Genomic DNA, 15,143 nt, shown 5'->3' with positions numbered 1-15,143 from the left:
ATGGCTCAGGCATGGAGGGATGAAATCAAGAAGGTCAAAGCGCACCTGGAGTTGCAGCTAGCAAGGGACATGAAAGGTTACAAAAAGGGTTTCTACAAGTATGTCAGCAACACGGGAAAGATCAGGGAAAGCGTGGGTCCATTTACGGAATGGGGGAGGCAACCTTGTGACAAATGATGCAGAAAAGGCCGAAGCTCTCAATGCTTTTTTCAACTCAGTCCTCACAGGCAAGGTCAGCTCCCAGACTACTGCACTAGGCATCCCAGTTTGGGGACAAGGTAAGAAACCAACAGTGGCAAAAGAACGGGTTAGAGACTATTTCGAAAAGTTGGATGTATACAAAACAATGGCGGCAGACTGGACACATTCAAGAGTGCTAAAGGAGCCGGCCAATGTGATTGCAGACCTGCTGGCTATTATTTTTGAAAACTTGAAAGAATCAACAGCTGCCAAACCAACCAGGGCTAGGATTCAGAGAGACCTAGACTAATTGGAGGATTGGATCAAAAGAAATCTCATGAGGTTCATTAAGGATCACTGCCAAGTACTACACTTAGGACGCAACAATCCCATGCACTGCTACAGGCTACAGACCAACTGGCTAAAAACTCTGCAGAAAAGGACCTAGGGCTTAGAGTGAACAATAAGCTGAATATGAGCTAACAGTGTGCCCTTACTGCCAAGAAGGCTAATGGCACAGCGGGCTGCATTAGTAGGAGCAATGCCACCAGGTTGAGAGAAGAGATTATCCCCCTCTACCTGGCACTGGTGAGGCCGCATCTGGAATGCTGTGTCCAGTTTTGGGGCCCCAAACTACAGAAAGGGTGTGGATGAATTGGAGACAGTCTAGTGGAGGACAATGAAAATGGTCAGGAGGCTGGGGCACGACCTATGAGGAAAGGCTGAGAGAACTGGGCTTGTTTAGTCTGGAGAAAAGAAAACTGAGGGCAGGACTGAATAGCAGCCTTCAACTAACTACCTAAAGGGGGGTTCGAAAGAGGATGAAGCTGGACTGTTCTCAGTGGTGGCAGAGGACAGAACAAGGAGCAATGGACAGCAAGGGATGTTTAGATTAGATATTAGGAAAAGCTCTCACAAGGAGGGTATTAAAGCACTGGAATAGGCCACCCAAAGAAATTGTGGACTTTCCATCCTGGGGGGGTTTAAGACCCCACTAGACAAAGACTTTGCTGGGATGATCTAGTTGGGAATGGTTCTGCTTTGAGCAGGGGGTTGGACTAGATGATCTCCTAAGGTCCCTTCCAACCCTCATTTTCTATGATTCTATGAAATAATAGATTAAAACACTGCTCAAAGAAAGAAATGCCAAGTCTCTCACACAGAAGTAAACACTAAAACATATGAAATGGAGTTAATATACTCCTATAGAACAACCTGGACTTTATTACTAATATTAAAAGAAAAGTATCTATATTTACTCTGGTAATACTGAAAAAATTCGTTTTTTCTTCAAAGAATATGTGTTTTCCATTAGGTATCCCCCAAATGATTGCCTGTCAAACAACAAAAATGACTGGACGGCAGGTATAGACAGCTATACCTTGTACAGGAGAGATCATGTGGACAAAAGGGGGCGATAGCTTTCTATGTCAAGGAAAGTTACCCATCCCTGCAAGCTGACATTGGCACCCAGGGGGGACGATTGGAGACTCTCTAGGTCAAAATCCACAGCAAACAAGACACAGGAGACAATGGTAGGAGTCTACTACAGACCACCTAGCCAGGATCAAGAGCTTGACCAGGAATTTGCCAGGGAACTAGCTAAGGCTGCACGCTCCCAAATGCGTGATTGTCATGGGAGGTTTCAACTACCCTGACATCTCATGGGAAGAGCACTCAGCCATATCCGAATGGTTGCAAAGCTTCCTCACATGCATGGATGAGCTCTGACTCAAGAAGTGTATGGACCAACAACAGGCAAAGCGCTGCTCAGTCTGGTACTGGCAACTGGGGCGGACTTAATCAGCAACCTAATAATCAAAGGGAAGCTGGGAGACAGCAACCATGAGCTGAACACCTTTATCATCCACCGTAAAACAGGCAAGTCAGTCAGCAAAACAGAAATTCTTGACTTCAGGAAAGCTGACCTTGACAAGCTCAGGAGGCTTGTTGGCTAGGCCCTAAGGAACCATGACCCAAAGGGGAGGTGAGTTCAGAAGAGTGGTTGCTCCTCAAGGGACCGATCCTGGAAGCTCAAGCAATATCTATTCTGTCTCAAAAGACAGGCAGCAAAAAGGGCACACCAATCCCCCTTGGCTCTGCAGGGAACTAGTGGATCTTCTACATCTAAAAAAGAAGACCTATAAAGGATGGAGGACAGGATCCACCTCAAAGGAGGAGTATTCTGCACTGGTCCGGACCTGTAGGGAGCAAACCAGGAAAGCCAAGGCTGTGACTGAACTCCAACTGGCTACAAGAAACAAGGACAATAAGAAGAAGTCCTTTTTTTAGATATGTGGGGAGCCGGACGAAAAGCAAGGGTAACATGGGACCCCTGCTAAGCCATATGGGTCAACTGACAACCGACGCCCAGGAAAAAGCCAACCAGCTTAACGAGTATGTTGCGTCAGTTTTTCACCAACCTCAAGGGATGGCCCTGCTCAATACAGTACAGGACAGCCAGAACGAGGGAGAACTGTTACCCTTCATCAATGCTGACCGTGTGAAAGAACACTTTGAGAGGCTAGACACCTTCACATTAGTTAGCCCAGACAGCTTACACCCCAGGGTACTCAAGGAGCTGGCAAGCATCCTAGCTCAGCCACTGGCACAGATCTTTGGGAACTCGTGGTGCTCAGGCGAAGTGCCCGAAGATTGGAAGAAGGCCAATGTGGTGCCTATCTTCATGAATGGGAGGAAAGTAGATCCGGCAAACTACAGGCCCATCAGCCTGACCTCTATCACAGAGAAGATCTTGGGGGGGGGGGGAAATCAAAGAGACCATTCTTGACAAACTGGCTGAAGGCAATTTCCTGAGGGATAACCAGCACAGGTTTCTTGTGGGCAGGTCTTGCCTGACCAATCTCACCTCCTTCTATGACCACATGACATATCACCTGGACAAGGGAGAAGAGATTGACATCATATATCTTGATTTAAAAAAAGCTTTCGATCTAGTATTCCACGATGGTCTTATAGAAAAACTGGCCAACTGCGGCCTCAGCTACATCGCAGTCTGCTGGCTGGGGAATCAGCTTTGAGGTCAGACCCAGAGAATGGTAGCTGATGTAAGTCAATCACTGTGGTACGCCGTGACCAGTAGGGTTCACCAAAGCTCCATCCTTCGACCTATTCTTTTCAATATCTTCATTAATAATGTGGACATTGGTGTCAGAAGTGGACTGGCCAAGTTCGTTGATGACACTGAACTCTGGGTTAAAGCATCCAAACCCAAGGACAAGATGGTGATCCAGGCTGACCTTGACAGGCTCAGGAAAATGGGAAGACAAAACCTGATGGCCTTCAATACCAAAAAATGCAAGGTACTCCACCTTGGGAATAAAAACCTGCAGCATGCTTATAGGCTCAGCAGTGCTACGTTTGCTGGCACCATGGCCGAAAGGGACTTGGGGGTCACGGCTGACCACAAGATGAATATCAGCTACCAATGTGATGTTGCAGCCAGCAAAGCAAGCAAAACTCTGGCTTGCATCCATTCATGCTTCTCTAGCAAATCCCAGGACGTCATCCTCTCCGCTGTACTCAGCATTGGTGAGGCCGAGCTGGAGTACTTCAGCCAATTCTGGGCTCCACAATTTAAAAAGGATGTGGAGACGCTTGAGAGAATCCAGAGGAGAGCCACACGCATGAACAGAGGTCAGGAAAACAGGCCTTATGATGAGAGGCTGAGAGTTATGGGACTCTTCAGCCTGGAAAAGCGAAGGCTAAGGGGGGACCTGGTGGCTGCCTACAAGTATATAAGGGGTGTACATTAGGATCTGGGGGAAGGCCTGTTCACCAGAGTGCCCCATGGGATGACAAGGTCAAATGGTCATAAACTTCTCCAAGACCATTTCAGGTTGGACATAAGGAAGAACTTCTTTACAATCTGAGCCCCCAACGCCTGGAACAGACTGCCGCCAGAGGTGGTGCAAGCACCTACTCTGGACTCATTTAAGGGTCAACTGGACATTTATCTTGCTGGGATCCTGTGACCCCAGCCAACTTCCTGCCCCTGGAGCAAGGGGGCTGGACTTGATCTTCTGAGGTCCCTTCCAGCCCTAATGCTTATGAAATCTATGAAAAAAGAGATTTACTCCAAAAGGTACTTACAATCCGAATGTCATCTTCATAACTAGTGACCCGTTTATAGTATGGAGAACCTGAAAGAACTCTCCAAGCAGATATCCCACAGCTTGTGGCTTTAGACACTCCATCTTCATCAGTTTCACAGCCACCTACAAGCAACAGCCTATAAACACAAAAATTCTCATTAATGAAGACAGGTTTATCTTTGGTACCACTCAAGTGTTAGTAGAATTACACCATGGATCAATTTCACTCAATTTATTTTACCTATTCTAATGCCATTCCAATTGCATTTAGTTACTTGTTTATTAAAAAATAGATTACAAAATGCAAAACAAGACAAAAAGCAGCTTCCTTTATTACAAGAGTCATCAACAAAGTCTAAACACAAAATACAAGTTTCCTTATGTTTGGTGGTATAACCTATGTATCAAATTACTTTGTTACTGTAGGTTACTTTACTACCAATATCACCACAAACACTAAATGCCATTTTAAAACATTTCCCCAAACATGTTTGTACAACAAGCACCAATTATCACCGTTGATAGCACTTTTTCCTTAACACTGATCACAAGCTGGTTGTATTAATTAGCAATTTACTATCAAAAGAAGTTTGAGAACATAGTCTCTATGCTCGAATGTTTTGTGCATCTGACATTTAAATCTGAGTTTAAATTATTTATACATAACAATCTAACAATTTGGGAAAGATCTGGACGGCAGTTGTATATCCAGTTTTGTGTTACTGTTGAAAGATTCTGCCATCTAGTGACTACGTGTATAAAAAGCTTCTGTATTTATCCATGCTTACGTGAAAACATAAAATGCATTTTAACCATGTAAAGCAACCACACAGAAACAATGAAGTTTATATTTAATCGATGTAATAGTAAAGGACACCAGCCATTTGAAAATCATAAGCTTTTGTTAAATAATATTGGAATGATATTCTAATAATACTGTTCTAATGAAGAAACATACCATTTAATTTAAAGTATGTGTTTAACACTCCTTAAATGCTCAAAAATATCTAACAGATTGGATATATAAATAATTCAGTTATAGTCTAACACAGCAGTGCTCAACCTCCAGCCTGCAGAGCCATGTCATCCAGCCCGTACGTCTCCCCATGGGTACAGATATTTGTCAGTGGTGGAGTGGTATACTTGCCACATCCATGGTACCAAAATTTCCAGAATCATGATGTGGGGCGGTCTGCAGGACAGGTGATGCAAGACTGTACCATAAATAAGGCCAGCATGTGGAGTTGTTCTGTATTCACATGTGGCATGTGGGGTCACACCAGTATGTGGCTGGATGCAGCACATGGGGCCAGGTCAATGCACTGGATCACACCCATGAATTGATTCCACACACTGACTCCATATGCACAGTCCAGCCCACAAACAGGCCCAGCACCATTTATCCAGTCCATGGGTTTGGATAGGTTGAGCACCACTGGTCTAACATCCTGAACTAATCACCACAAACAAGCCTCCTTTCACTTTTATTACTATCTAATAGCTCTTATTACTATCTAATAGCTCAATTCAAAGCACTCTTCTACCATGATAATCCTCAGCAGCACTGAAATCAAAAAAACAGTCCTAGCAGCCACTAGCAATTTAAAAAACATTATTTCTGACATTCATATATAATTAGTTCTCTGATAAATCATACTTGGATTTCCTGGCTAAGACAACAAGAATCTTTAAGTCTGTTAGACGCCCCACCGCTACTTTCCTTCTGCACGGAATTCTAATATAATAAAAGCCTTTGTCTGTCTGCCCGTCCATAACGCTTTATTCACACACTGATTGGTTGTCTCGGCAGCCAATCACAATGCTGACTGAAACAACCAACCAAAGTGCTCCAAGAGCATTCCGGAGAGGAGGCCGCAGTGGCATGCCGCTATGGCAGTGGGGACAGAGAGCACAGTGCCGGGGGGGGGAAGATGTCAGAAGCTCTGGCCTCTTCCCACCCCACCCCTGCTCCCTGGAGGCGGTAGCAGCATGGGGAGCTGGCCGAGGGGGACAGAGGGGCAAGCTTCCTCCCCCCCACTCCTGGGAGGCGGCAGCAGCGCAGGGTGGGTGGGTGGCAGCACTCCATCCCTGCTCACTCCCCTGTCCCCCCCCCCCCCCCAAGTCATTCCTGACAGGCAATTGGTTAGTCTGGAATAATCACCATTATAGAGGTGATAACGGAGTGTGGAATATCTGTTGTTTTACTGTATCTGTAGATCATCTTCTATCTTTGACAGCAGATATGCTAATACATAGAGACAAGTGAGAGATGCCCCTTTAAACAAAAACACAAAAACAAAAAACCAAAACAAAAAAAAAGAAGGGGAGTATGGGACTTGGAAAGGGCTATTAAATGGATCTGTGAGCATGGGTGCTGAGAGAAAAGCACATGGTTTAAGAGTAAAGAAGCCCAGACCTATACAAAACTCCCAATAACAAGGTAAAAACTCTCCTTATAACTACTAGCCTTCATGAACCTAAGCCTTTATCCCTAAACATAATTCTGACTTCCTTATTTAAGTATCTACCTCTTTCTGCCTTTAATATTTGATTTAAAAAGAGTGAAATCAACATATTATCTAACTTGTAAAACTGAAACCCTAAAACGTTATATACAAAATATAACACATGCAAGTGGTAATGGGCTATGATTATTATGCAAATCCTTAGACTTAGAGGGAAAAGAGTCACTAGCCTAAAAAGTGAATATACATGAGGAGGTAGTTTCAACATGTACCCAGATTCCATTCCAAGAAAAAGCAATAGGGCTAAAAAACCATCTACATCTTAGAAAATTTAACAGCTTCTTACACAAACCTTTTAGCTTTTTTAAACACAATTATTTTGCTATGTAACATCCTTTTCCATACAGAAGCCAGACAGTTTATATTATTCATTCAGGCACAGTACCAAAAACATACAAGTAATTTTGCTGAAATCAAAGAAACTTCATATACACATAGTTGCTTGTACACAGAAGTATTCGTAACTTGAGGCCGAGATATCCTAAAAATAACAAATTATTTTAATGTTTTCTGGGTTGAACTTATCTAAAGTGTTAAAATAAAACTTCACAAGCATAAACTATATTTCAGTCCATGATGAAGTAGGCTTCACCTTCAAGAAGTTAGCACAATCAACAATAATTGCACTATGCATTACACAATAGATTAGGGTTGTCTAAATAGTGATCTGCGAGTAGTAGGCAATTCACAACAGGTTAAACTGCACCCCACCAGACTCCCACCCAACCAAAACTCACCCCATTACTCTGGCTGCAGCAGCAGCCAGGGGCTCCAACTTTCCCTTCCTGTTCCTTCCCCTACACACCCAGAGGAGTAAGCAGTACGGCATAGCTTAGCACAGCCTTCAGTGCCAGGGAGCCCACAAGTTAGGTGCCCGAATAGCATGGTACAGTAAGTGCTCAGAGTCAGGAAGCTAAGGGTGAACACCAAGGCACCTGGACACACAGTGCAGAAGGAAAGCAACCACAGCAGTGGCAGTGGTGCAGGGGGAGGAGGGGTTTATGGTGCAGCAGGGGAGGCATGTAATGTAGAGGCAGAAGGGAAGGCACGTGGAACAGGGGGGATGCATCTGGAAGTGCACTGGGGCCTATGGCACCCCTACTGGTGCAGTCCCTTCTAATGTAACCCAAGGGGCATGTGGTCTCAGCCACACTGAAGCAGAACAGTCCTGCAATAATAAAAAAAACTGTCCCAGCAGTTCTAGTCCAATAGCAGGTTTTCATTCAGAAGCACTTTGAAAACAAAAAGTATTAATTTGTAAAAGGAGCTCTAGCATGCCACAGACCTTGTGTAAGAAAAACATGCTATTTAATATTGTCCGCATCTCCCAAAGGACAGTAATAGAAACAGACATTCATCCTGAAATCACAAGTACTGGTTAAATGAAAAAGAAAATGGATGGACCACATTGTATCCCCTACAGTCCACTTCTCTTTCTTTTAACTAATGGGGAAAGCAAGCCCTATTGTCATTGACCTTTTGTGGTGGACATCACATTACAAGTGCCTGAACATTTATATCTTGGGTCCATTAGTCTGAGCACTTCAAGTAAACTCAATTGCTTCAGCAGCTTCTAGGGCAAGACAGATTTTTCTAACACACTACCAACTCATGCAATGATTTAGGGCCCAAGCTAACTCCCACTGAACACAGCAGAAAGCCTTTCACTGACTTCAGTGATATTTTAAACAGGCCCTTTTAGGAAAAGCACATCCTGTATAGCACCTGAGTAATTAACGTTGTATGCTTCTTGTGGCCATTAGATACAGATGATGGGCCGGGTATATTATACAGTAACCGCAATCCTTAATGGCCCATAAAATGAAGCAGAAGCCACTGTTATTCAATATTTGAAAAGGAAAAAAAAGTGCATCTCTGATAAGAACAAAAGCAGTATGACAAGACTGAGAATACATCTGCTTTCCTCTTAAAAGATTTATGACATTTGTGAATCTATCTTATTACCAGTACCTAAAGCTTGGATCAAGACTGATATGAAATTCAGTAACTACAGAAAATACTTTATGCTTTAGCAATATGGTGGAAGATTTTACTGTAAATAATACCTTGCATTACACACAGAATTACACAAAGCAATTTTTGACACAGAGCTGTCAGATTCTTGATCAAACTCCTCAGTAAAGACTCCTGGCTGGATGTGGCACTGAAGTGTTAAAAATAATAACTCAGAACTCTTGCTTTGCATTTCTGAATAATAGTCTAACAACGTACAAGAAACATGTTAATCCATTAGTCTGGTGATTACCTACTTTGCATACCATATTTATTCAAATATAAACAACCCTAAATATAAGACAACCTCCACCCCCAATAATTAGATTGTATACACAGAAAATGTATAAATTTGTTATAATTTTCCAGGTATATAATTTAATTTTGCCTTGAATTTGTCACCCTCCCACTGCTACAAAAGGGAAAATAAATCTGGGGAATAGCTAACCCCACTGCCTTCTGCTCCCGGCAAGTTCTTCCCCCTGCAATCCCTCCCCCAACTTCTTCCTGTCAGATCCGGCGCTCCCATAGCGCATGGAAGTTAGGTGCAAAGTTGAAAACACTGACCTGGAAATAAATGTTCTTGTAGTAATTTGCCATAGACTTAGTTCATCTAGAACTGATTCATTTTACCATTTTTGAAACTACCGCAAGTTTTAGCAAAGGTACTCCAGAAACACACTTTGTAACAGCACTTTTATACATACTTAGAGGGAATACAAACCATGCATGTTATTAGTCCACACTCAAAGGACTCATGATTTACCAGATAGTTAAGGCCTAATTTAAATGACAGGCCCAGCTCACTAGTATCTCGGCCCGATCATGGCAGAGGCCACCATTTTCATACCGAGATAATGGTGCATGATACAAGCAATCACTGGGGGGGGCGGGGAGCACTCATCTTGCAGCATGCCTGAAACCTAACAGACTCAAACCCACCCAGCCAACCCCACCCAGCATCGTGTTGCCCACAGCCAACAAAGCACTGCAAGGCGGGCAGGGTGGCTGGAGCATAGGTGGCATCACTCACACCCAAGGGGGCCCAGCCTGGCTGAATCTGCCTGGCATCACTGGGGCGGTGGCTCAGCAACACCTGCAGCCAAAGGTTTGCAAGGTGAGTAACAGGGCTGGAGCACAGGCAGTATTACTTCCATGCGGAGGGCCACTGCCTGTCCGCCTTGCCTACTGCTGGCCCCACCCCCACCCCTGCTCCACTCTGCTCTACACACAAGAGCCCTGCTTGGGCAGTGCAAACACTTGCTGGTGCCCCCACCTTTTTGGAAGGAAATGCCACATGATATGGCTGCTTGGAACTCCCCAGCAAGCAGCTGTGTCATGGCATTTTCTTGCAAAATGCATTTTTCACGAAAATTGCTTAATTTTGCAATTCTGAAAAGTGCAAAATTGCAATGTAAACCAAGCCCTACATATAGTTCGTCGGGCTGGGCCCCATCAGTCAACAACATTTCAAGCCATAGTAACCTCACACCTCAGCGCTGCTCAGTATGTGTGCGCACTCCAGAAACCCCCCACAAAGGATCCATGTGCTAATTAGAAGCACTATAATTGGAACCGTGTATTCTTAGCATGAGACCTGGTATCCTCCAAAAAATTCATATGCAGATGAGACACAAGGCAACATGGTCTGGTTACAACTCTTGAAGGCCAGGGCAACAATAATCATCATTCATGAGGGATCCTGGTTCTCTCCAATTTAAAATAACCCCCAATTTTCAGTTTAAAAAAAATGTAACCCCAAACTCACATTTTTCCTTGATTTAAATAAAACACCAACAATAGATGTAGATATAGTAGTGTTTAATTTTAATCATGGAAAAATGTGGATGAAAGATGTATATGGCATCTGGTCTCATATGCTCAGTATCTTGTTGATACTTAAGTAAACCTATTTTGTCACACACATAGACACACAAAGTTCATTCAGGTGCACCAAGTCAGGCACTCAAAAGTTGGGAAAAAACATTCTAGCTGCCTTTGGTGAAATTTGTCTGCATGTCTAAGAAATACAAGAACAGAAGAAGGGGAAAAGATGATTTTCAAAGTTTATAGTCCAGAAAAAGCCAAATAGAATATCATTGGATAACTTAGCACTGAGTGCAAGACACAGGAGGTGACAATGCCTCTCTACTCAGTACTGGTTAGACTTCATCTAGAGTACAGTGTGCTGTTTTGTGCTCCACACTTCCAAAAACAAAAAAAAAAAAAGACACAGAGAAGTTAGAGAGGACCCAGATGCAGGCAACAAGAATAGCAAAAGCCTTGAAAGACAAAAATCACACAGAGATAAGTTGTGTAAAAGTTCCTTAAACGGGGACATAATCACAGTCTTCAGATACCTAAAGCACTACCATACAGAAGAGGCAAAACACTTGCAGACAAGATTGGTATACATCTGTATTCCGCATATGCATGATACTATTAAGATACTAGGTACTATTAAAGGAGTTCAACATGCACAAAGACTGAATAATTTCGCTTGATACCATGCAGCTAATAATTTGTTGAAAAGTATTTGCAAGATCAATGTTATGCATTTTACTTCTCTCAAGTAATTTATTTCTTCTGTCTCATCCAAATCTCTGAAAAGCTAGTTCCACACGCATACAATAGATTGCTCATCTTGCTGCCTAATAAAAAGTGGTACTGACCGTAAATTTAAACAGTGCCACAATGAAACATGCAAGTCAGGCTCCAATAACAGTGGCAATATGTCAGTGCAGTGACTGGGGCCCGTATGTCACAAGAGATCTACTGTACAGCCGTCACTCACTAATAATCACAAGGCAGATGTCACAAGCCAACAAAAGAATAATCTATTTACAACCATTTACAACTTAGTCAGTCCACTGGCATTTCACAAGTTTTCCATTAGCTTAGCCTCATCATGCAAAAAGTCACTAAATTAAACATCTCAATGGTAGCAGAGGCCTGAAATTCGATTACAATTGACTGCTTTCTGTTGCCAGAGGTGAGTAATAGCTAAACAGTAGCATGAAAACCAAAGGGAAGAGTTGCCAATAACAGAAACAGCAGCAGAAGCTCTAAGCCTTCCCAAATTAGCTTTTAAAACCTCCATCCAAATAAATCTTTTCCCAGACACTTTGGAAAAACTGTCACATACAGTGCAACATATTTATAATTTAAAAGTTTCTTCTCAGGATAGATGAAATTCAGTGACAGCTGGAATGAAGCTGCTACATCAAGTTAGACAAAAAAAAACCCTTCTCCCAAGACAAAAAGCCTTCTCTTAGGATTAAAGAAAAATATTCATCATGGCAGCACATACTTAAAATTTTTAAAAGCTCTTTACAAAGCCAGCAAAATGCAACAGCAGGGGAAAAAGCTATTAAGATGAACAGAAATGATCCCTGAAATACTACTATCAAAAGACCCCCAAAGCTCTTTTGAAAGCCACAGAGGCAGCTTGGGCCTGTTTATTATCTTTTCTTTCCCTCACCTTGGACTGGACAAGATGCTTAAAATACTCGACAGGTAGCCTAAGACTGCCAGTAAATCAGGAGTCCTTGAGTCAAATACACTTAAAAGTTTTACTTCATTTTGATAGTCTGCCTAAGCCAAGACTATGCCAATAGAAACATAAGATTAAGTGTACTTTTCCCTACTCCCCACCAAAAAAAATATATCAAGAACTTTGTGCAAGAAAAACCGATTATGCAATCTCACTACTCATCCAATACTGAAGATATATACAGAATTTTACAGCTAGTAAAAGTAATGCTTTCTCATGATCTAACCAAAAAGAACTGGACATTGTAAATTAATGATGCTTTCAAATCTAAAGGCTATTAAAGAGCTGCCAGAATAAAACTATCTATACAGACTCAACTGCTAGACAAAAAGGACTACAATCAGTAAAAAAATTTGCATGGCTAAGATGCATTTAACTTCCATTTTACTCAACCAAGTCTCAAAACCCCACAGCAGTTGCTGACTAACCCTAAAGTACACCTACATCTCAGCTTTTAACGATATGGTACCCCAGCGCACTATTCTCCACAGCCCCAGAGGTAGGTGCCAAGTCTCCTGAAGAAACAAGATTTAAGACAGACCCAGTCTTCAGCATTTCTTCTGCATTAGCTCAGGCAGCTCCTACTAAGTGTACTGGCTTTCACAGATCCAATTTTGTGAGATCTCTCTCAGGGCTGTAGATGCTCTTCCTGAGTCAAGGATATCGGCTGTAGTTGTGTTGGTCTACAAAGGCCATAGGCAGAAAAGGGTTTTTTGGCAAATCCAGTATCTTTTATTAAACCAACTCAAATAGTTGGAAAAATTTGCTTCTGATGATGAGATTGGTGAGGTTTGGTGCTTGTTTAAAGGATAGGCTGGGTGGTTCTGGAAAGATCTCTTTAGGAACTGGGTTGTCTTCTAGTACAGGTTGCAATTGTTTAAAGATTTTCCATATAGGTTCCAGGGAAGGATGATACATAACCAGTAGTGTGAGATTCATGGGGGTTTTCCCTCTACACTGCAGCAATTCTTTGCAGGGTATCCAGGTGGCTATTTAGAAAGTGCAATCACCTTGTTAAGTGAAAGCCTTTTTGAGATTTGTAAAGTGACAATCACAGGTTACAGAGTTAAGCATTTGTCTAAACACTTTCACTCATTCTCCCTCACTTCCCAAACCAAATACTATTTATAATATATGCATAACATAGCTACATAAAGGCTATCATCTTATCTACCCATTACGGGTGATATCCAGTCTCATACACTGCACTAAATGCATGAGGGTTGGCTCAAGCCCATTGCAACTTTCAGTCTCACTATGACCAGCTCCTATTCCAACCAACCGGCATTCCGTTATGCATCTGACTGCCCGAACCCAACCCCTCCATCTTCCTTTGCAAGCTACGGACTCCACCAATTCTTCCATATTTATTATATCAAAGTAAACTGGAGATTCCTTCCACCAAAACAGAGCCACAACAATACAAACTCCTCAAAAACTATAAAGCTTAGAAGGAACCAGAGTTCTAACCTTAGCAGATAATATAGGTTGCATAATCTTACACAACGATCCCTGCTTCTAGCCCACAAATTTGTGATAAAAGAAGTTTATATCTTGATTCAAGAATAGGCATCTTATCCTAGTGATAAAGCACTGACAACTACAGACGTTTCAACAGTTAATTACTATCACTGTTAAAAAGTTTTCTGACTTCTAAGCCACAGTTCTTGGAAAATAAAAGGGACAAGAATGCACTGTTTGCAGGTGTAGTCATTGCTTTGTAGAGTGTGTAAGTTCTTCCACACTAGACCATAACAGTGACTGCCATAGATTGCAGACACACACGTTATTATTTTAAATATTTTCTTCTTTCAGACTGGCAAATCAAAAAGTACAGATTGTGTCAGCGCACAAGAACTAGAAACTGAAACCAAGCTCCAATGTTCTAACGTAGCGTAGAGAAAAAAATAAGTAACATTTCTTCAAGCTTTCTGCACATTGGGTGCATCTACACATGCCATTAAGGCAACGCAATAAACTCTGGGGCAGTTCATGCTACCCCTGGGTGCAGCGTCTTCACGTGTGCCAGAGACTGCAGCAGTTTGCGCTGGCAACAGGCCTTGCAGGTCAGCCCCAGGCTCCACGTGGTGGCATCAAGCAGCAGAGGGGCTGGCAGGAGCCAGACATCCAGCCCCAAGCTGGCTAGCCTGACTGGGCACAATTAACACGCTCAGTCAGCATCTACACGTTTCAGCACAATGAAGTACTCCACCTTGACAGTACTATCTTACAGCAGAGTTGATTAGTTTACTGCATCCCTAATACCAGCACATGTGTAGGCTGTGAAGCTTTACTGCAGAGCCAGTTAGTCAACTGCAGTAAAGTACATGGGTAGATGCAGTCACAAAGTAACAAGACTAGTATTTGTGATCCATAGTTCTATTTCTCCCATTTTCTACCCCAGATAAAAATTATGCAGAGATATCATTTATTAGCTGTGCTTTGTGCTTTTGTTACTGACAGAAAGATCAGAGTATCTTGTAGTTGGAACGGAAAGCGGCAAGGTTTGAGTTGGTTTGTGGTGGCTGTGGAAGTTTCCTTCATTGCCCAGCACTAACCCCCTGCGAAAAAAATCCAACTCCTTTATAAAAGCGACTTCTAATCTTACATCATATTGCTTCACTGTGACTGAGGAACTCAGTCACTATTCTAAAGATAGAGAAGATCTCTGAGGACAGAACGCTTAGTTGCATCATAGTTTCAGTTTCTAGGGTCGGAAGGGACTTGAGCAGATCATCTAGTCCGACCCCCTGCCAT

The 15,143-nt window shown here is 42.6% G+C and overlaps 1 protein-coding gene across 1 annotated transcript in view; it reads right to left on the bottom strand.

Annotated features, from left to right (window-relative positions):
• The window catches only part of NBAS (neuroblastoma amplified sequence), a 364,123-nt gene that overhangs the window by 313,156 nt on the left and 35,824 nt on the right, over window positions 1-15,143 (bottom strand). The window contains exon 10 of the mRNA XM_019538135.1: window positions 4,294-4,432. Coding sequence (XP_019393680.1) covers window positions 4,294-4,432 — 139 coding nt within the window. The remainder of the gene's footprint in view (window positions 1-4,293; window positions 4,433-15,143) is intronic.

This window comes from Crocodylus porosus, unplaced genomic scaffold, assembly GCF_001723895.1.
Source record: "Crocodylus porosus isolate Cpor-Errol unplaced genomic scaffold, CroPor_comp1, whole genome shotgun sequence".
NCBI lineage: Eukaryota > Metazoa > Chordata > Crocodylia > Crocodylidae > Crocodylus > Crocodylus porosus.
This window is presented reverse-complemented; position numbering and strand designations above follow the sequence as displayed.